At 34.9% G+C, this 20,790-nt stretch overlaps 1 protein-coding gene across 1 annotated transcript in view; it reads right to left on the bottom strand.

The window, feature by feature from the left end:
* Positions 1–2,512: 2,512 nt before the first annotated feature.
* Positions 2,513–20,790, bottom strand: part of SLC30A5 (solute carrier family 30 member 5) — a 36,654-nt gene continuing 18,376 nt past the window's right edge. Inside the window, exons 6-16 of the mRNA XM_042987747.1 lie at positions 18,641–18,728; positions 17,382–17,458; positions 16,973–17,143; positions 15,471–15,759; positions 15,085–15,293; positions 14,388–14,545; positions 12,988–13,117; positions 10,386–10,587; positions 9,498–9,724; positions 5,785–5,913; positions 2,513–4,955 (exon numbers count right to left, since the gene is read on the bottom strand). Of these exons, the coding sequence (XP_042843681.1) occupies positions 4,785–4,955; positions 5,785–5,913; positions 9,498–9,724; positions 10,386–10,587; positions 12,988–13,117; positions 14,388–14,545; positions 15,085–15,293; positions 15,471–15,759; positions 16,973–17,143; positions 17,382–17,458; positions 18,641–18,728 (1,851 nt within the window). The 3' untranslated portion in view covers positions 2,513–4,784. The remainder of the gene's footprint in view (positions 4,956–5,784; positions 5,914–9,497; positions 9,725–10,385; positions 10,588–12,987; positions 13,118–14,387; positions 14,546–15,084; positions 15,294–15,470; positions 15,760–16,972; positions 17,144–17,381; positions 17,459–18,640; positions 18,729–20,790) is intronic.

The following is a 20,790-nucleotide window of genomic DNA, read 5'->3' as shown; positions in this document are numbered from 1 at the left end:
TTAGAAGTAGAAGAGAAAGGCAGAAAAACAGGTCAGAGAAAGATACAACAGTAGGAGAGGAAACGAGAGATTTGAGGTGAGGAGCATATGACCCATGGTACTGGGTTTGGAGATGGAGGAAGCCAAGGAATGCAGGTGGCCTCTAGAAGCTGGGATACCAACAAAGAAACAGGGACCTCAGTCCTACAACTACAAGCACTGAATTCAGTCAACAATCTGAATGAGCAAGGAAATAGATTCTCCCAGATGCTCTTGGATTTCATATACAGGTAATCATAAAGTAAGAACTCTTTTGAATCTGGCTTCTTTCACTTGACATAATGTTTTTGATATTTACCTACATTTTTAGAACAGTAATTTTTTTTTTAACTGCTCAGTACTGTTCTACTATGAATATACCTCAGTTTATTTATCCATCTTCTTGTTGACGGCTATTTGGGTTGTTTCTGGTATTTGGATATCATGACTAGGTACATTCTTATACAAGTCTTTTTGTGGACACACCTTTCCATTTCTCAGGTAAATTGGGTAAATACCCAGGAACAGAATTGCTGGGTCACAGGGGAGATATATGTTTAACTTTAAAAGAAATTGGCAAACAGTTCTCCAAAGCGGCTGCATGTTTCATGTTCCCTCCCACTTGCCTCGAGTGAGCTCACTGAACTGAGCACTTAAAATCTGTGTATTTCATTGTGTACCTAAGTGTACCTCAACAAATATATCAGAAAAGAAAAATATGTAACAGAACACTGTATTTCTATATGCAGACAATATAATATTATCCGTCTCAGAAACGGTACTGTGGATACAAGGAACAAGTAAGTCATAGAATAAATTTGATTAAAAAAATACAACTTTACCATTTTAATTTTATTATACATTATTTACTAGAAAATTTTCCTTCTGAAAGGTCACTCTGAAAAATGAACACTAGTGGTTTTATAATCGAATTCAGTTTAGCATCTATATATAACCTCTGCATATTTAACTTGCACATGAATTAAGGCTATAAGAAATGTTTGCCCCCAAATTCTTAAATTTTTAAGAATTTTATTGTCTTAAAATTCTTTTTTTTAACTGTTAGAATTCTTATTAGGTGAGATTTATTTATTTATTTGTTTGTTTACTTATAATATCTATGCCCAACATGGGGCTCAAATTAACCACCCTGAGGTCAAGAGTCACATGCCCTACAAACTGAGCCAGCCAGGCACCCCTGGTCTTAAAATATTTTAAGACCTCTAACATTGCTGATTGAACGGTAAGCTGTCACAATCTCTATGGAGTACAACTTAGTAATATTTTTCACATTTATACAAGCTCTAAACCCTTTGACTTTGAACTCCTGCATGTTGGAATACATTCTACATATTTACTTGCTCATATGCACAATATTCATGCAAAGCTACTCATATCAGCAGTCTGTAATAGCAAAACATTTGAACCAATCTAAAAAAATGCAGGGTTGCTAAATCACAGGGTTGCTACACAGCTGAGGAAAAAAGTGGGGGTGCTACTTAATGCTTCAAGTATGGAATAATTTCTAAGGGAAAAATAATACATACATATATTTGCACATTCATAAGGTATTTGGAAGGATATACTAGAAACTGAAAAGTGTGGTAATTTCTTTTTTTTTTTTTTTTTATATTTATTTATTTTTGAGAGAGCAAGAGAGCAAGCCAGCCAGGGAGGGGAAGAGAAGGAGGGAGACAGAATCCTAAGCAGGCTCTGCATCTCTGGGCTGTCAGCACAGATCCCAGCGCAGGGCTTGAACTCATGAACTGTGAGATCATGACCTGAGCCAAAACCAAGAGTCGGACGCTTAACCAACTGTGTCACCCAGGTGCCCCAAGTGTGGTAATTTCTAGAGAGGAGGGAGAGCTGTGTATCTGAGTGACAGGTGTGAAGCTTTTTGCCATTCACTCTTTAATTTTGAACAATGTGACCATTAACTAGTAAAAACAAACATCTCTGCATTAAAATTTTAGGGGAGAATGATAATCTAAATTTAAAGTAAAACGAATCTTGGGGTGCCTGGGTGGCTTGGTCGGTTGAGCGTCTGACTTCGGCTCAGGTCATGATCTCACGGTCCGTGAGTTCGAGCCCCGCGTCGGGCTCTGTGCTGACAGCTCGGAGCCTGGAGCCTGTTTCAGATTCTGTGTCTCCCTCTCTCTTTGCTCCTCCCCTGTTCATGCTCTGTCTCTCTCTGTCTCAAAAATAAATAAACGTTAAAAAAAAAAAAATTAAAAAAAAAAGTAAAGTAAAACGAATCCTATGTTACAGATAATTATATATAGCTTCATTATTCTATTATTAGAAAAATGTAAAGTTTGTTAATTTTTTAAATTATTTTTTTAAAAGTTTTATTTTTATTTTTAAGAAACAGAGAGTGAGCAGGGAGATAAGGAGACAGAGACAGAGAATCTCAAGTGGGCTCTGTGATTAAAGCAGAGCCTGATGCAGGGCTTGAACTCTCATACGACGAGATCATGACCCGAGCTGAAGTCGGATGCCACCCAGGCGCCCCAAAAGTTTTATCAATTATTATGTAAAAGGAACAATAAATCTATACTATAACAGATGTAAAGTTAATTCTAAGTGGAAATCATGAGCTCCCAAGTTGGTAATAAGGGAAAAACAATGCTTGGAATAAAGGGAAGGGGAAAAAAATTAGTAGGTGTGGTAAACAACCATAACCATTCTTCTTGGTGCGAATGAACTGTTACAGGCTACTGTTTGGGGTATTATTTTGAACTTATTCATACATTTAACATGTAGTTAATCTCTTGGGATGCTGATTTTAATAGAAAAAAACAAATTGAAAGCTACCTTTAAAGGCAGATTTAAAATAGTAAGAAAACCTCAACTTTATTTAGCCCTTTTCAACTTTCAATTCATTAAGAAAATTTTTTCCTTACATTATTTGTTCATACATTATTCCTTTTGCTCCTCATAACCCTACAATTTTGAAATTTTATTCTGACTTTATGTATAAGGAAAAAAAAGATACTCAGAGAAGCTAATTTACCTCAAATCACATGGTTTTGTATGAGCTAGACCTAGTACCCTGGTGTTCTTAACACTGGTGCTACTTTCCATCTGCAATCCCTTAACCTTCAGCCCCTGCCCTCTCTCTCACCTTATCTCTCATCACAGTAATTTAACTTTCCTGCTGTTTATACGCCTCCAAAGGGAAATGACAATTTTGATAATGGTGCAGTATTTATTGTACCTATCTATTTAAAACTTTTTTTAACAAACCAAAATTGCATTAAAACATCAATATGCGATTATTTTCCCACCACTCAAAAATTTTAATATGTATTGAAGATTCTGGACCAGAAAATGTGTAAAGATAAGACAGAGAATATCAAAATAACTTATAACAAATTTCTAAAACCTCTCACATATTAAAATTGGTAAGATAAAAATATGATTTACAATACATGTTTGCCATTATGGTATAGATAAGAAAATAGTAACCATACTAAAATTAATTCATCCTACTTATCAAAATTCCTATTATAAGAATGAAAATATTCACCTGTTTATAAATAGGTATTCAAAAGTGTCTTTTGAACAACATTCTTTGGTGTTCATAAAACGGCATATATTATAATATATTTATCATACAGTCTTTTCAGACTATAAATTCATTTTAAACTGGAAATGAAAAAATATAAATTAGATATTGCTATAGAAAGTAGTTACAGGGTAAGTATTTTGATGTCATGGTGCCCAAGTACTTATGGACAAGATTTACCTACTAAACTTTAAAATAACTACCTTTTCTTTGATATTTCTTATCGATCTACATGTTCCAGAACTTAAAAAAAAAATTACGTTAGTCTAAAGGCAGAAAATTCAAACATGAATTGACAATTATCTATGATTCTCTCAACTGGCTATTCCACAAAATATGGAGCTAACTGAATAGATGAAAACCCTAGCACTGCGTGGATACCAGCTTGATAAGCAACTTGGAATGGCAGATGCATTACAAGAAATGGAACATTCTACTACAGAGGAAGAAGACAAGTGATCGAATAATATGCACACAACTTGGTAAAATTCTTTACCCTAATAAAGTAATTATTCATTTGCAAATATTACCAAAAGTAAAAAAAATTTATTTTACAGAGTGGTTGGTTTTCAATACATCAATAATGTTTTAATTCCCTATTCTCATTTCAGCTTGTCTCATTTCAGTGGTTGGTTTCTCCTAAATAATTTAGTTTACATTTAAAGTGGCAATACAGCTTTTACGTAATGGATTTAAGTTATAATTAGAAACCAGTTTTATATACAGAAAATCCATAAATATAGAACTTTTATTCCTATTTTATCCTGGGCTATGCAAAAAATTGACTAAAAATTTTTCATTTGGGTCGTTGTAATAAACATGTAAATACATTATTTACAATGGAGATGTTTTCTGACAGAAAGTAAACACACAGAAGTAATTTTGGTCTTCACCAGAATCCATCATTATATGTTCATTTTCGAAGATGATGTAACACATCATGTTCAAATTTTAAGATTCTCATTATACACATAATTCAAGTAATTATTTTACTTGTACAATTAATGCTTCATTCTGTATTTAAATTTCCTTTATGAAAGATTCCTTGATCCAATAGCAGGGAACTTTAGAATTTGTCTCAAATACAGCAAAATGTTTCTGTACAATTATGTGCAATTTTCTTCCTTCTGGCAATATTATAAATACCGAGCAATTTAATCTTCACTGTCCATACCCCAGAGGTAATCCTTGAGTTATCTCACATGATGTAAGTACCATCTTTGTAGTATTTCATGGACTCCATTTGTTTGGTCATAGCTAGAACATCATGAAATCCAGTACTTAGGCCAGACATATGTTGAAAGTATGCCTCTTTTTCCACTTGAATTGTTAAATTGTTTACTCCAGCATCTTTAAGTATTCCTGTAACCTGTTATAAAAACCCATACATTTTAAAGCATTTAGATTAGTGCATTTAGTACATATGTCTTAAATAACTGATAGGACATTTTTTTCATAGCCACAGATAGTCAAAGATAATCCCCGGGGCGCCTGGGTGGCTGAGTCGGTTGAATATCTGATTTCGGCTCAGGTCATGATCTCACAGCTCGTGAGTTTGAGCCCCGCGTTGGGCTCTGTGCTGACAGCTCAGAGTCTGGAGCCTGCTTCATATTCTGTCTCTGTCTCTCTCTCTGCCCCTCCCCTGCCCACGCTCTCTCTCAAATATAAATAAACATAAAAAAAAAAAGATAATCCTCAAAGTAATGTTTATTATTTACTTGGTAAAATGTTAAATATAATCTTTTAGAAGACCTGTAAATTACTGACCTGACATTCCAATTTGAAAAGGAAAACAGCTTTTGTTTTCAATTTGGTATGTTTAGAAAAGGGATATTAAAACTATTTTGATTCTTACCTCCAACCATAGCATATACCTTGCCAACTTTATTGTGATTATTATTAATCTAGAGCTATATTTATAATAATTTCTAGATAACCTATTGGGAACCAAGGTGGATCACAAGTGATATTTTAACATTACCTTAAGCTTGTGCTCTAAATATTAAAACTTAATTTTTACCATTTTTGGGCAGAAAACAAATCTAGATGTAAAAAATAAGTTATATTATCTTTAGACAGCCAAAAGATTGATGTTTTTGAATAGTCAAATGATTACTGAACTGTGTAATTTATGATGTGTGCAAATTTATGCATGAATTAACTCAACTGAAATTACTTTAAAAAGAAAAGCTGATCACCTGCTGTACTATTCTTTGCTCCAGCACATCGGATGCCACCTGTATATGAACTGTTCCTGCCACAACACTGGCTGAATGACGCCAAAAATGAGGGTCTCGGTATGATATTAATCCTTCAATTTTCTGTATCTGTAAGATAAAAAAAGAGGTGATATAAATGGACATAAAGCCTAATTTATTTAACACAAAGCAACCTTTTTGGTCCAGGAACCAGATGATTAAGTGTCTGACTCTCGATTTCGGCTCACGTCATGATCTCAAGGTTCGTGGGATCGATCCCCACATCAGGCTCTGTGCTGACAAGTGTGGAGCCTGCTTGGGATCCTCTCTCTCCCTCTCTTAAGAAGAAAAAAAAAGATAATAAGGAGAGCAAGGAAGTGAGAAAGGAAAGGGACAACTCGCTTGAAGTAAAATATTTCCAACAGACTGATGCCAAGGAAGACAGCTCTGAATGGGAAGTGAATAATAGTTGCACACCCATCTTCCCTTCTTGAAGAGGTACTTTACCGATGCTAAACTTTGGTATACATTCAATGGACTAAATGGTTTCCTCGTGTTGATACATACATTCACATATTATTTAGTATAGAAACATGTTCAAAAGATATCCTTTATGCTTAGTAATGGAGAACTGGTTAAAAACAGACAACACACATAATGTAATAGGATACTGTCATCAAAGATGTATTAAAGGTATTTATCAATATGACATAATTAAATGGGGAAAAATTTACAAAGTAGCACAAAATAGTTTTTTGCCATGTTCAAAATACCTAAAATATAGAAAAACAATTTTTAAAAGTGCTTCTTTCCAGGGGCACCTGGCTGGCTCAGTTGGTAGAGCATGCAACTCTTTTTTTTTTTCTTTTTAAATGTTTATTTTATTTTTAGAGAGAGTGAGAGACAGAGTGTGAACAGGGGAGGGACAGAGAGAGAAGGAGACACACAATCAGAAGCAGGCTCCAGGCTCCGAGCTGTCAGCACAGAGCCTGACGTGGGGCTTGAACTCACAAACGGTGAGATCATGATCTGAGCCGAAGTTGGACACTTAACCACCTGAGCCACCCAGGTGCCCCTCTTTTTTTTTTTTTTTTTTAATATATTTTTTTAATTTACTTATTTTGAGAGAGACACAGCACAAATGGGGAGGGGCAGAGAGAGAGAGAGAGAGAGAGAGAGAGAGAGAGAGAGAGAGAGAACCCAAGCAGGCTCTGTGCTGTCAGCTTAGAATCCGATGTGGGGCTCGAACTCCTGAAACGTGAGATCATGACCTGAGCTAAAACCAAGAGTTGGACGTTTAACCAACTGAGCCACCCAGGAACCCCTAGAGCATGCAACTCTTGATCATGAGTTTGAGCTCCACACTGGTGGCAGAGATTACTAAAATAAAATAAAATAAAATAAAATAAAATAAAATAAAATATAAAGAGGTTTCTTTCTAGGTGGTAGAATTATATGTGATTTTGTGTGTGTGTACTTTTCTGTATTTTGAAGTTTTCCTTTTCCCATAATGGACATACATTATTTTTAAAATAAAACTTTTTTTCACTTTTAGAAGAATGTAGTATTCACTAATAACAAGAAGGTGAGGGTACTACTAATTTTATTTATGAAAACAGTGGGTTAAGATGCTATTCCTTTAATATTCAAGATGCCAACTTTTCATCAGCAGATCTTGATTTAATGTGATATGGCAAGGGTGCCTGGTTGGCTCAGTTGGTAGAGCATGTGACTCTTATCTTGAGTCAGTTTGAGCCCCACAATGGGTGAGGCTTACTTTAAAAGAAAATATGACATGGCAAACTACAAGCTGAAAAAGATTTCTTTTGTATTTGTTTTCTCTGTGAATTGTTGATTTATATTCTAGTCCATTTTCTTACAAGACTTTCTTTTTTAAACAAATTTGTTTTATAAAAATATTTTTTTATTTTTAAGAGAGAGAGAGAGAGAGAGAATAAGAATGAGAGGGGTAAGGGCAGATAGAGGGAGACACAGAATCTGAAGCAGGCTCTAGGCTCTGAACTGTCAGCACAGAACCTGATATGGAGCTCAAACTCACGAACTGTGAGATCGTGACCTGAGCTGAAGCTGGCGCTCAACCCACTGAGCCACCCAGGCGCCTCAAGACTCTCTTGATTTTTTTAATTTTTAATTTTTTAGTGTTTATTTATTTTTTGAGAGAGACAGAATGTGAGTAGGGGAGGGGCAGAGAGAGAGGGAGTCATAGAATCTGAAGCAGGCTCCAGGCTCCAAGCTGAATGTAGGACTTGAACCCATAAGCTGTGAGATCATGACCTGAGCTGAAGTCAGCCGCCCAACCAACTGAGTCACCCAGGCGCCCCAAGACTCTCTTAATTTAAAAAATTATGCACAGTAAGTCTCTGGTTGCTTATATGTGCTGCAAATATTTTTCTCTTGTCTGCCTTCTGTATTTATTTGTTAATGGAGTCTTTTGCCAATCAACAATTTTTAACTGCTCCAATCTATAGATTTTTTCTGTCCTTTTTCGGCTTCTGGTTTCAATTTAAGCTTATTAAAAAGGCTTTCTCTACCTCTGTAGCTCTGAAAGTATTCTTCTATTTTATTTTAGTACCTTCATTATTTTTTATCTTTTACATATCTAGTACATTGGAAATACATTTTGATATCTGGAGGTAAAGAGATACAGCTTTTTATTTTTATTTTTTTAATTTTTTTTTTTTAATGTTTATTTATTTTTGAGACAGAGAGAGACAAAGCATGAACAGGGGAGGGGCAGAGAGAGAGGGAGACACAGAATCAGAAGCAGGCTCCAGGCTCTGAGCCATCAGCCCAGAGCCTGACGCGGGGCTCGAACTCACGGACCGCGAGATCGTGACCTGAGCCGAAGTCGGACACTCAACCGACTGAGCCACCCAGGCGCCCCAAGATACAGCTTTTTATATTCCACTAAGTAGAAGTATTAATTAGGTCCACCCTTTCTCCCCACTGATCTAAAATGCCAAGCTTTGCTACATACTGAATTCCATAAATTCCTGTGTCTGTTTCTGGACCACCAATTTAAAAAAATTGATTTATGTGTTTACTGTTGTGCAAAAACAAAACTATTATTTGTGTTGGATAATTCCGTAACTTTAAAATCACCAAACAGCATCTTATTAGTTAATTCTGTAATTTATGGGTTTTTTTTGTTATTCTCAAGCATTAACTCTTCCAAATAAGCTTCCAAGTAATACTGGATAACAAAATAAAACAAACAAAAGGAAAAAAACCCAAAAATCCCAAGGAAAGGCAACTGTACTGAGATTTAAATAAAAGAAATGCAACATCTTTACAATACTGTTTCCCATCCAAGAAAAATCTCTCCATTTATTCAGTACTTATTTTTATGTCCTTTAAATAAGATTGTATTTTCTTCATTCATATTTTTCACATTCCTAGTTGGGTCAACTTACTCAATTTCAAATGCTATTTTAAAAGGAAAAAATAGGGGCACCAGGGTGGCTCAGTCGGTGTTCATTTTCAGCTCAGGTCATGATCTCACCATTTGTGAGTATGAGCCCCACATTGGGCTCTCTGCTGTCAGGGCAGACCCCACTTTGAATCCTCTCTCTCCCTCTCTCTGCCCCTCCACCCGTTTGCATGTGTGCACATGCTCTCTCTCAAAAATAAAACAAAACATTAAAAAATAACAATAAAAGGAAAAAATATAGTAAAGAAATTACACACAGTACCTTTTCTAAAGCAACATGTAGTTCTTTTTCACATTCTGGTGGCAATCTCAAAAGTAGAACCTGACAGGCATCTTTAATCAGTGGAACAACACTGAGAAATATTAATACGGCAATAAAAAGAGAACAGAGGGGATCAGCAATGAACCATCCAAACTGCTCTATGAGAACTGTGGATACGATCACACCAATACTGCCAAGCGTGTCTGCCAAAACATGTAGAAACACACCTGCAAGTAAAACACATGAAAACATTAAAAATGAAAGCACATCTAATTTAGTTCTTTTATCCATTTTATAAACAATACTGGGTATCTACTATGCACCAGAAATTCTGCTAGGGGATGGTACTTAAAAAAAACAACAACAAAAAACAAGGGCACTGCTCTCAAACAATTCACAGCCCAGTGGTAAAGGGAAAAATGTAGGCAACAGTAAGACAGAGTGTTAAGTTTTATGATGGTGTGGTTTTCCTAGAAATCACACATGAGCCAAGTTTTGACATTACGCAAATTACTTCTATTAAACCATCAGAATATATAATTTAACACAGTAAGTGATAAAAATTCCCGCATGTATATTTATAATACAATAAAAATTTCCTGGTTCTTTTGTAGTGAAAGTTCATAATGACATACTCAGTGTTCCCGTTCCAAATAATATTTATGCAAATGTCACAGGAAAAGGACTCTGTAATAATCTGTTTAAAAATTGACATTTATGAACCAATGTGAGCATTTTCTACAACAGATGACTTTATTTATTTATTTTTTAGCCACAGATTGTTTTACAAAAATAAAGCTGTACCAGAAGCCTAATACTTCATACAAGTAAGACAGTGTCAATTCAGAACACAATTGAAAGGTAGGACAATATTTGGCAAGGACTCACCCCTCATGTTAGCATTCATGCCTCTGCCTGCAGATCCGTGGCTGTGACCATGCCCGTGGTCACTGTGTCCATGCATATGGTGGGAATGGCTGTGATCAGATGAATGACAGCTTCCCTGAGAAGCTCCATGGTTATGGTTATGGGCATGGCTAAAGGCACAGATACCAATAAGGTTTACTATCAGCCCTCCAACTGAGACTGGCTAGTAAAAGGAGAAAAGAAAACCTTTAATTTGTAGTTAAAAAAAATAAATTTGTTACTTAAAAGTTACTATAGATCTAAATGTTTTTCTGTTTATGGTTTTAAAAGTATTTATGGTAAAACCTCACAAAGTTCAATAAGGAAATTCAGAAGTTTTATTTACTTATTAATGTAGTTTTGTTAGGAAATCCAAAATTTTTAAAAATCGGATTTTTGAGTATTTTAGAAGAAACATTTTTAACTTCCAAAAACCAAAGTTTTGGCAAGTAGAAGGATTTGGACTTGCTTTAAGCAAGTGATTAAGAATAATATGCACCTGGTTCATGGTTTATGAATAAATAAATTATGCTAAAGTTTTGTTTTATTTATTTAAATAGAGTTTGAAAGTACTGCTTAAGTATACACTGTAGTTGAAATCTCATTTATATTACTAGGTAAATTTCAGTTTGTAAGGCAATGATTATAATTTACTAACTAGTAGACTCCAAATACATACAGTCTTATTGTGTCTTAAATACAGTAAAATTTGCCAAAGTAAAAAAAAAAAAGTATAATGGAAAAGCAAAGATATAAATGGCATTGTCTGGATTTAATAATGCCACAACAACATCCTAAAGGATACATAAAGTTACTTATCCTTGATTATCCTTACAAAATGATTTTGGGTAACAGTTAAGGGTGTTAATTTATGTACGTCTACAATTTCTCCTTCAGAGGAATTCATTTGATTTATAAAAAGAATATATAAAAATAATGGGTACAGATAATTGTAATCAATTTCCAAAGGATGTAAGAGAAGAGATTTACTTTAGTAATCATATATGGAAACTATGTATTTCTTATTGTGGCTCATTTGTTGGTCAGACTTTAAAATTTTAGTTAGCTTTATGAGCTTGAAGATGGTTACTGAACTTTGAATTAAATCAAATACTGCATAAAGAGATCCCCATCATCTCAACTACTTGTCCTCTAATGATAAATACTTCATTTGTATAGATTTCACCAGAAAAAAAAAAAAAAAAACATAGAAAGTATAATCCCCCTTATAATTCTAACCCTCAGTTAGTCACTAAGAGAATAGTGTACACTCTATGCATGTACTAAAATACATACATCAATCCCCTTTTCAACCAATAATAGCATCATGTTATAATACCGCTTTGGAAAATTTTTTTAACTTAGTACAGCTTACAAATATTTTTAATGCCTGTATATACAGATGTGCCTCATTTTTCTTACTGGCCACCTAGCTTTCTATAAACAACAGCTTTATTTAATTAGTCTTTTTATTGATTTTTTTTCGCCATAACGAACAATGGCACAATGAATCATGCACCTTTACACACCTGTGCAAGTATTTCTGTAATAAATATTAAAGGTTAAAGGATGTGAGCATTTAAAATTCAAAACATATTTCCAAACTGTAATCCAAAGCATTTTACTAACATATACTTCCACCAACCAGATTCATAACTACCAGCCAGGTGCTAGAATTTAACACTTAATAATAAACCATTCAGGTCCCCGAGATACTTCACTTACATCTTTAATTGTGGAAGAATGACAAAGGAGTTAACTCAATGTTGCTTAAAAAAAAAAAAAAAAAAAAAAAAAAAGCAAGATACAATGCGAATAGTGAGAAAGGGAAATCTAAGAAACTGAGGAAGGAAGACAGGAGTTAAGGGAAAATCTCTCACTTGAGACACACAAGCAAAGTCTTGAGGAAGGTGGAAAGGTAGATGTGAGGGAAGGGCATGCCAGCTTCAAGAAACAGCGCATATAAAGGTATGGCAATACAGGGAGAACATTAAAAATTTCTAACAGTAAATAATCTATAAGATAAAGCCTTTAAAATGATAGTATTTTTCTGATTCGCTAACATTTTGCAAATTTCCTCAGGTATTTAAAAACACATCTTGGGGCACCTGGGTGACTCGCAAGTGTTGAACTTTTGATTTTGGCTCAGGTCATATGTCGCGGTTTGTGAGATCAAGCCGCACGTAGGGCTCTGCTCTGACAGCCAGAGCCTGCTTGCAATTTTCTTTCTTCCTCTCTTTCTGCCCCTCCCCCATCCATGCTTGCTCCCTTTCAAAATAAATAAACATAAAAAAAAAAAATAAAAGCACATCTTCATACAAAAACACTGCATAAGTCAGAAAGATAGCTGTTATGTATTAGAATGTCATCTAATATTCTGACTGCTAACGTATGAGAGAAAAGGATTAATTTCTAAGAGTCAGCAGTGTAAATGTAAATACAGGGTCAAGAGCTTATGTTAATTTAAATTATAAAAATAAAGTAAAACCTTCCTACATCATTAATTACAGGTAGTTAAACTTTAGCATGGAAAAAGCTAAAGGGGTTATGAGTAGAAAATCAAACAGGAAAAAAAGAGACTTACTGTTAACATGTGTGTGTCTAATTCCGGAGGATCAATTAATCTAGCCACTGACTCCATAAACACAAAAAAAGCTATTACCATTAGAAAAAGTCCATTAATAAATCCAGAGAGAATTTCTATTCGGCCATACCTAGAAATGTAAAAAATATTTTTAGAAAGGAAAATGACAAATATTTTTATTTTATTTTTATTTATTTAAATTTTTAATGTTTATTTATTTTTGAGAGAGACAGAGTGCGAGCAGAGGAGGGGCTGAGAGAGAGGGAGACACAGAATCCAAAGCAGGCTCCAGGTTCCGAGCCATCAGCACAGGGCCCGATGTGGGGCTCGAACTCACAAATGGTTGGATCATGACCTCAGCCAAAGTAGGCCGCTCAACCCACCCAGACGCCCCTACAAATATTTTTAAAGCATAAACATTATTATGTTACAAAAGAGGATATATAAGTCTAGATCTTCAATTATGTATATAATAAGTAAGACTAGAAAATTATCGAGATTTTAAACACCACACCAATGCGGAGTCTTTCTGTACAAAAGTTTGTTAAAATTTTAAATATTTATCAAAGTCCTTCTTCAATGTTCTCTCTTATACAAGGCCTTGCCTAATTTATTAGCAAGAAGTTACTTCTCTCTCCTTTAAGCCTTTGATGGGCTCTGTACCTCTGTCACAACACACAGATTCTACTTTGTACCAAAATTATTTGTATCTTTGGCCCCTCTGTCTTTCAGAATATAAACAGTTGAAAATAGCTGAATTTATCAATCTATTTAGGGTCTTATCAAAATTCATCATATACATCAGGGATTCTAGTATTTGTTGAAATGAATTCAGTTGAAATGAATTCAGTTAATGAAAGGGCATTTCATGCATAGCCACTTCAAAGTTTGAATACTGTTTATAACAGCAAAGATGTGAATGACCATGCACATTCCATTGTCTCAAAGAAACTGTTAGGCAAAGAGCTCAAAATCTAAGTTTTGCTACCTCCATGTAAGATGGATTTGGCAAAGAGTATAATCTTGAGCTCACTGCCATTCAGTATCATGCTTGGTTTACTTCCTCTTACTTAATTCAAATTAAAGAAAAATAAAGCTCTGAAAAATTATTTGTATTAAAAGTAATACAATTGTATTTTCTGGGGTGCCTGGGTGGCTCAGTGCATGGGGGGGGGCAACTCTTGATTTCATCAGGCTCTGTGCTAACAGCATGGAGACTGCTTGGGATTCTCTCTCTCCCCCTCTCTCTGCCCCTCCTCCACTCACGCACACATGCATATTCTCTCTCCCTTTCAAAATAAATTAAAAAAAATTTTTTTAAAAATTTTATTTCCTAAGATGGAACTTGCCCTGAGAATTTTTTCATTTTGTTACATCACCTTGATGGTCAAGGTACCTACCCATAGGAGAAAATCCGAGTTGCTTTCCATCTACTCATCAGGGCTGCAAAAAGTCCCATGACCAAAGCAGAGCAGTCAAAGAGCATGTGAAATCCATCTGAGATCAGACCCAGACTATTGGTCAACACTCCATAGAATAATTCCACAAAGGTAAAAAGCTAAAATAGGTTTAAAGACAAATAGGGGAGGAATGTGTTGGGAAATACTGTTTCAATAGATTTATCAGAATGCAATCACGACAATTTTAACCGTTTATTACACAAACCTTACTTGATGATATAACTGATATTTTATTTCATTTCATATAAACTGTTAAGATACTAAATCAGATAGGTTCATCTTACACATCATTTAAAAGGAGACAGTTTCATTTATATGACTGTAGAACTCAATAAACTAGGCTACAAAATGTTAGCACTGTGGTCTGTAGTGAGATCCTGTAAACAGTAGATAAAAATCTTTACGGGATACTATATTTACTGATTTGAAATAGTACACTAAAGTGATGCAACTAAAATGCCTCAAAAGTTGCATAAATAGTCTGAATATGATCCTGTAATCTTCCTATTACTTAGAGAAAATATAGTTTTAGCCCCTGTTGATCAGAAATTTTGGTAATTACTAAAATTCTACCAGAAATATCAAAATTAAAAGATTAAACTTTTTAAGGTATGTCAGTAATATTTAAAAATCTTACCAGATTCAAGCACAAGAAGTAAAAGATCTGCCTAGAGTCATTTTCCTCAAGAATTTGTTTTAGTGATTCCTTAATAAACCTAGGGATCGATTGGGAGCTATGCTGAAAAGCATCACCCATGAAGTTATAAAGAGGTGTTCCTTCAGGAGAATATCCAATTAGAGTGCCTTTCTGTCCTCTCTTAGAAGGAGATGATAAGATGTTGGCAGCTAAAAAAAGGAAAAAAAAACCCATGAACATTATAAAAGCTTTAAAAGCTTAAGCTACCAAACCAACACCGTACCCGTCAGCACTAAATGCAAGCACTGAACAAATTCCCAAATTAAGTAAATGACTTCAACACCAGAATCCATAAGATGAAATTTCCTAAGGGGAAAAGTGCTCACACAAAATGAAGAATATAGCGCTCACTACCACTCCTCCGGACAGGACATGTTCAGTGCTTTCCTGGTGTGCTGCTCTGTTCATAGCTCGAAGCTGGTCTGTTATTGGATGTGTCCAAAAGTTTCCAAAAAGTAAAGCACTAATAAAAATGGGAAAGGATCCATAGCGGGCACATTTGCAAGCTTCCATTTTGACTGAACAAACAGAATCGACATAGAAATCCAGGATCATGACAAAAAAGATAACTGTTGTGAAAGGCATAATGAGAGAAAACCAAGACTCGACTTTACTCTAGGAATTAAACAGAGAAGAAAAAAAGAAATTGTCAGTACTGCACAGGTATAAAGTTCATATCTTATGTTTTAGTTAATCTCTTTATATATAAACAAATACTGTGATTAAATATGATTCATAAAATGCCAAAATATAAGAGATATAAAATATTACTGCATTTTCCTAGTAGTCCCCAAAGTATTAAAGAACAAAAGCATTATGGTTTAATAATTTTATAAATACTAAGTGATCCACAATCCTTGTGTATAAGTAACACATGGTTAAGTATTAAAATGTGTCTTTTTTTTAAAATAAATTTTTTTTTTTTGGAACCGTGACGCTTTCCAAGGCACGGGCCCCTCTCTCGGGGCAAACCCATTCCAGGGCGCCCTGCCCTTCACAAAGAAAAGAGAACTCTCCCCGGGGCTCCTGCCGGCTTCTCCGGGATCAGTTGCGTTACCGCACTTAAAATAAATTTTTTAAGTTTATTTATTTTGAGAGAGATACAGAGAGTGCTAGCTGGGGAAGAGCAGAGAGAGAGAGAGAGAGAGAGAGAGAGAGAGAGAGAGAGAGAGAGAGAAAGAGAGAGAGAGGGAGAGGGAGAAGGGGAGGGAGAGGGAGAGAACCAAGCAGGCTCCACAGGGTCAGTGCAGAGCCTAAACAGGGCTTGAACCCACAAAACCCCAAGATCATGACCTGAGCGAAAATCAAGAGTCAAACGCTCAACTGACTGAGCCACCCAGGCACCGTGTCTTTTTTTTTTTTTTTAATGTTTATTTATTTTATTTTGAGAGAGAGAGAATGAGCACACATGTGCATACACGTGAGTGGGAGACGGGCAGAAAGCGAAAGGGACAGAGAATCCCAAGCAGGCTTCCCTTTCAGCATGGAGCCCAACATGGGGCTTGATCTCACGACCCTGGGATCAGGACCTGAGCCGATATCCTGAGTTGGATGCTTAACTGAGTCACCCAGGTACCTCCTAAATTATGTCTTTAACTGATTCTTTTGAGCTACAGGAATGGGAGGGATATATATATCTAATAGTACTTGATTTGTATTTTCTATAAGCAATAAAAATTCCAAAAATTTTTCAAAAATTATGAAAAAAAGCATAACTTACAACACTTGTAAGTTCGAAGTGAAATAAAATACACTGTACTGAAATGAACTAAAATTTATAAGTAACAGCAATTCATTTTACTTATTACCAATACATTCCTGCTCTTACCTCAGTTGTCACAGAAAGAACAATGACCCATGGACATAAGAGAAGCACAGAAACAAGATGGGATAAAGCTTGAAGACGCTTGGCTCCACCAACATCTATAGAGAGTTTTCTGGATGCTGTATGAAAACCAACTTTACAACACAAAGCCAGTACTAGCAATAATACTCCACCCTATAAATAAAATTACATAAGTTTCATTAGAAACACACGGTTCACTCAATCCTTCAATACACAGTATTGGAAGAAATGGAACTATTATGTTTTTTCCATATCCTAAATTACCAAACTACTTAAATGTCAGGCAGTACTGTAAATTACTGATAACTTACTTTAATGCACTTTTAAAGTTACAGTTGTGGTAACTTTTCAAAATCTCTTGATTATGTTAGGAACACAGAAAAGAACATACCTTGTGATCTGCCACACCTAAGAAGGCAATGGCTGTGTAAAGCATGTGAGTTAGAGCGCTGTCATGATGTCCTTCAGCTAAGTGAGTTGCAGTAAAGGAAGAAAAACCCCAAATATTAACTCTTTGAATTCTGAAGTCCTCCTAAAATTTTAGCTACATTATTTTGGGTTGACTAGAGACTAGTTTGGGAACCCCAAACCTGACTACCTGCAACAATATATTGCCCTTAAAAACAAAACAATTAAACATTTAATTTTGGGACATAATTTATAAATTGGAATGGCTTGTATTTTTGTTGTCTCCAAAACAATTATAATAGTGCTTGAGATACAGCTGTTAAATTTCAGGAGTTAACCTTCAAAAGTATATGCATGCATACTATGAGTAGGGCAAAGGGACAAGACCAAGGAACATTTTGGACCATTCCTACCAAGGAATTAAGGTTGCTCTTTCAGAACAAGAGGTCGAATCAATCCTAAATCTATTTCTAAATCACTGACCACGTAAGCCTCAGTAAAGCAGCAAGTATAAAGGGTTGGTGGGGCGGAGACATATCATAAGCAATGTGGAGTTTTGCAGTCATGCCACCCTCTTTCAGTCTAAGAAAGTAAATTGTTATTTAAGTAACAGGCTCTAGAACAGTATCAGTAACCAGAAGAATTAAAACTGGTGTTCCAAGTTCTGCTAAATGGAGCAGGCAAAGGGGTATGGACAGGAAGGAACAAGGCATGTCTGTTTGTAGAGGAAAAGGGGTATACTTATTTGACTGGAAAGTTGGGGTTATAGAAGAGTAGAAGCTGAACTGGAAATAACAGTTTAGATCAAGAGAGTGATTACCAGGTTAAGGAATTTCAACTTTTTCTTTTCGGCAAGAAGATGCCAAAGATTTTTCATTAAATTTCAAAAAAAAGTTTATATTTAATAATTGCAACTGACTTCTAAATCAAGTATTTGAATTGTTAAATTTGTTACAAGGGAGCCAACAGATTGATTTTGTTGACTGGCAAATCCTTTTTTTTTTTGTTTTGTTTTAAGCACCAGGACATTCTAAAATATTCTCTCACTGTCTCTGTAGAATATATTGATTAGGATGCCATAAAATATTTAATTTAGAATAAATTTACTCATTATTTGAATACCTACATTAACTCATGGAAGTTTCATTCATGACTGATTAGTTTAATTCAATCCTCCTTGTCCCATTCTGCCAGTTTCCTATTTTCAAGACTATATAATTCCAATCTATTGCAAAAGGATACGGTGTTCAGCCATTTTAGCCATGAGATCATCATTGTCGAAAAGCAATAGGCAGATCACAGCAATAACGAAAAAAGCAGCCCCTCTTGTCTGAAAATGAAGAAAATATTATTTAGGATGACTATTTTAAGAGTTGATTTTTAAGACCATGACTATACAAATACTAAAGAAAAATTGTTTTCAAATAAATATGTGAAGAAAAAATAACATCTGACATTAAAGCCCTTCTACTATATAGCATAAATAAGCAGTATTAACAGATAAAAAAAGCAAAGAGCTACAACAAATTCTGCAGAATAGTTTAAGGGCATTTAAGGCACATAATAATGATGACTTCAACTGTCTCCTTGTTCATAGGACTAGGCAGGTTACCATGCACAAACCATTTATGTTTGCAGAATTAATATCCCTAAATGTTATTTTGCTTCGGGTTGAAAACCTCAAGGAGCTACAGAATTATTAGCATGAACTTACTTTATTCTACAACATGCAAGTGATAGACAGTTAATTTACAGTTAATTATTGATAATAATATCAATATTCTAGTTATGACTCTTCTATGGAAACAGAACTAAGAGGGCACATTAAGAAAATTGGCAGTCATTTCTCATATCCAGTAAAGGTGCAGAGCATTTAAAAGCTGATAAATTTTTAAATTTTATATTCTCATTCCAGGGAAAGGATTTTGATGAAAAAAAAAAATCATAGGAGGAACATACTGCCTAGTTTATGCAAATACTTCAGAATTTTGGGTATAAAAGCCATCCAAATAGCATTATTATACATTCTGTATTTATAAATTTATAGGTGTACTACCATACACTTTCATTAAATAAAAGTTAAAATTTAAAGTAAGAGTCCTATTCATTAATGTGATCACCACTATACTTGATAAATTCTCTTAGAGTGGTGGATATTTTGACAAAAGTCAGTACACATAAACCACACAATATCAACAATACCCCGCTATGGAGAATGTAATTTAATCTTTTGTCAAAGAGAGCAAATGAAATTTTGTAGTGCTTCAGTCACAGCTAAGAAAAAAACCCTGCTGCTGGATAGATGCCCAGATTTATAACACACTAGTGAGAAAATATATATGATTTATACTCTCATTTCTGAGTCTAACTGCAACAAATTTTTTGTTTTTAAGTCATTTTTATTTCTTTCTTAAAAAACATTTAGTGTGTGTGTGTGTGTGTGTGTGTGTGTGTGTGTGTGTGTGTGAGTGAGAGAGTGAGAGTGAGAGAGAGAATCTCAAGCTGTCTCCATGTTGTCAGTGCAGAACCTGACGTGGGGCTCAACCTCACATCATGAGACTGAGATCATGATGGGAGCTGAAATCAATAGACGGATGCTCAACTGACCGAGGCATCCAGGTGCCCCTAAAGTCAGTTGTATTTCTTTTGTGAATTGTCTTTCCCTGCCCTTGGATCATTTTTACTGAGAATCTTAAGCATTTTTCTTAACTTACTTGAGTGATTTATATTTTAAAAGAAATGTAAAACTTTTACTTGCGGTAATTTTTGTTGTTATTGTTAGTTTGTTGTCTGCACAATGATTTCTGTTACATAGAAGGTTATAATCATAATGAAATCAAATTTACTGAGTTTTCCCATTGTGATTTTTTCCCACTGCTTTTATGCTCAGAAGGTTTTCTCCTCATAATTTATTTTATTTTACATATATTTATTTTATACATTATACATGTTTATATTATTTTGTATGTTATATATTTATGTTATTTAATACATTTTACATATTTTAATTCTACATTTATTATATATTTGTGTCCACAAAACTCTTCAATCCACTTGACATTTATTTTTTAATTTTTAAATATTTATTTATTTAAAATAATGAGAGAGAGAGAGAGAGAGAGAGAAAAACCCATGAGCGGGGGAGGGGCAGAGAGAGAGAGGGAGACACAGAATTCAAAGCAGGCTCCAGGCTCTAAGCTGTCAGCACAGAGCCCAACGTGGGGCTTGAACTCACAAAACTGTGAGATCATGACCTGAGCTGAAGTCAGACACTTAACCAACAGAGCCACTCAGGTGCTCCACTTGACATTTATTATGGCGTAATATATGAATGGGATCAAAGAAAGAGTGGCATACAGGGTACGCCTGGGTGGATCAGTCAGTTAAGCAAC

The sequence above is a fragment of the Panthera tigris genome, chromosome A1 (genome assembly GCF_018350195.1).
Source record: "Panthera tigris isolate Pti1 chromosome A1, P.tigris_Pti1_mat1.1, whole genome shotgun sequence".
Taxonomy (NCBI): Eukaryota; Metazoa; Chordata; class Mammalia; order Carnivora; family Felidae; genus Panthera; species Panthera tigris.
Note: the sequence above shows the minus strand (reverse complement) of the source record. Positions and strands in the feature narration are given on the sequence as shown.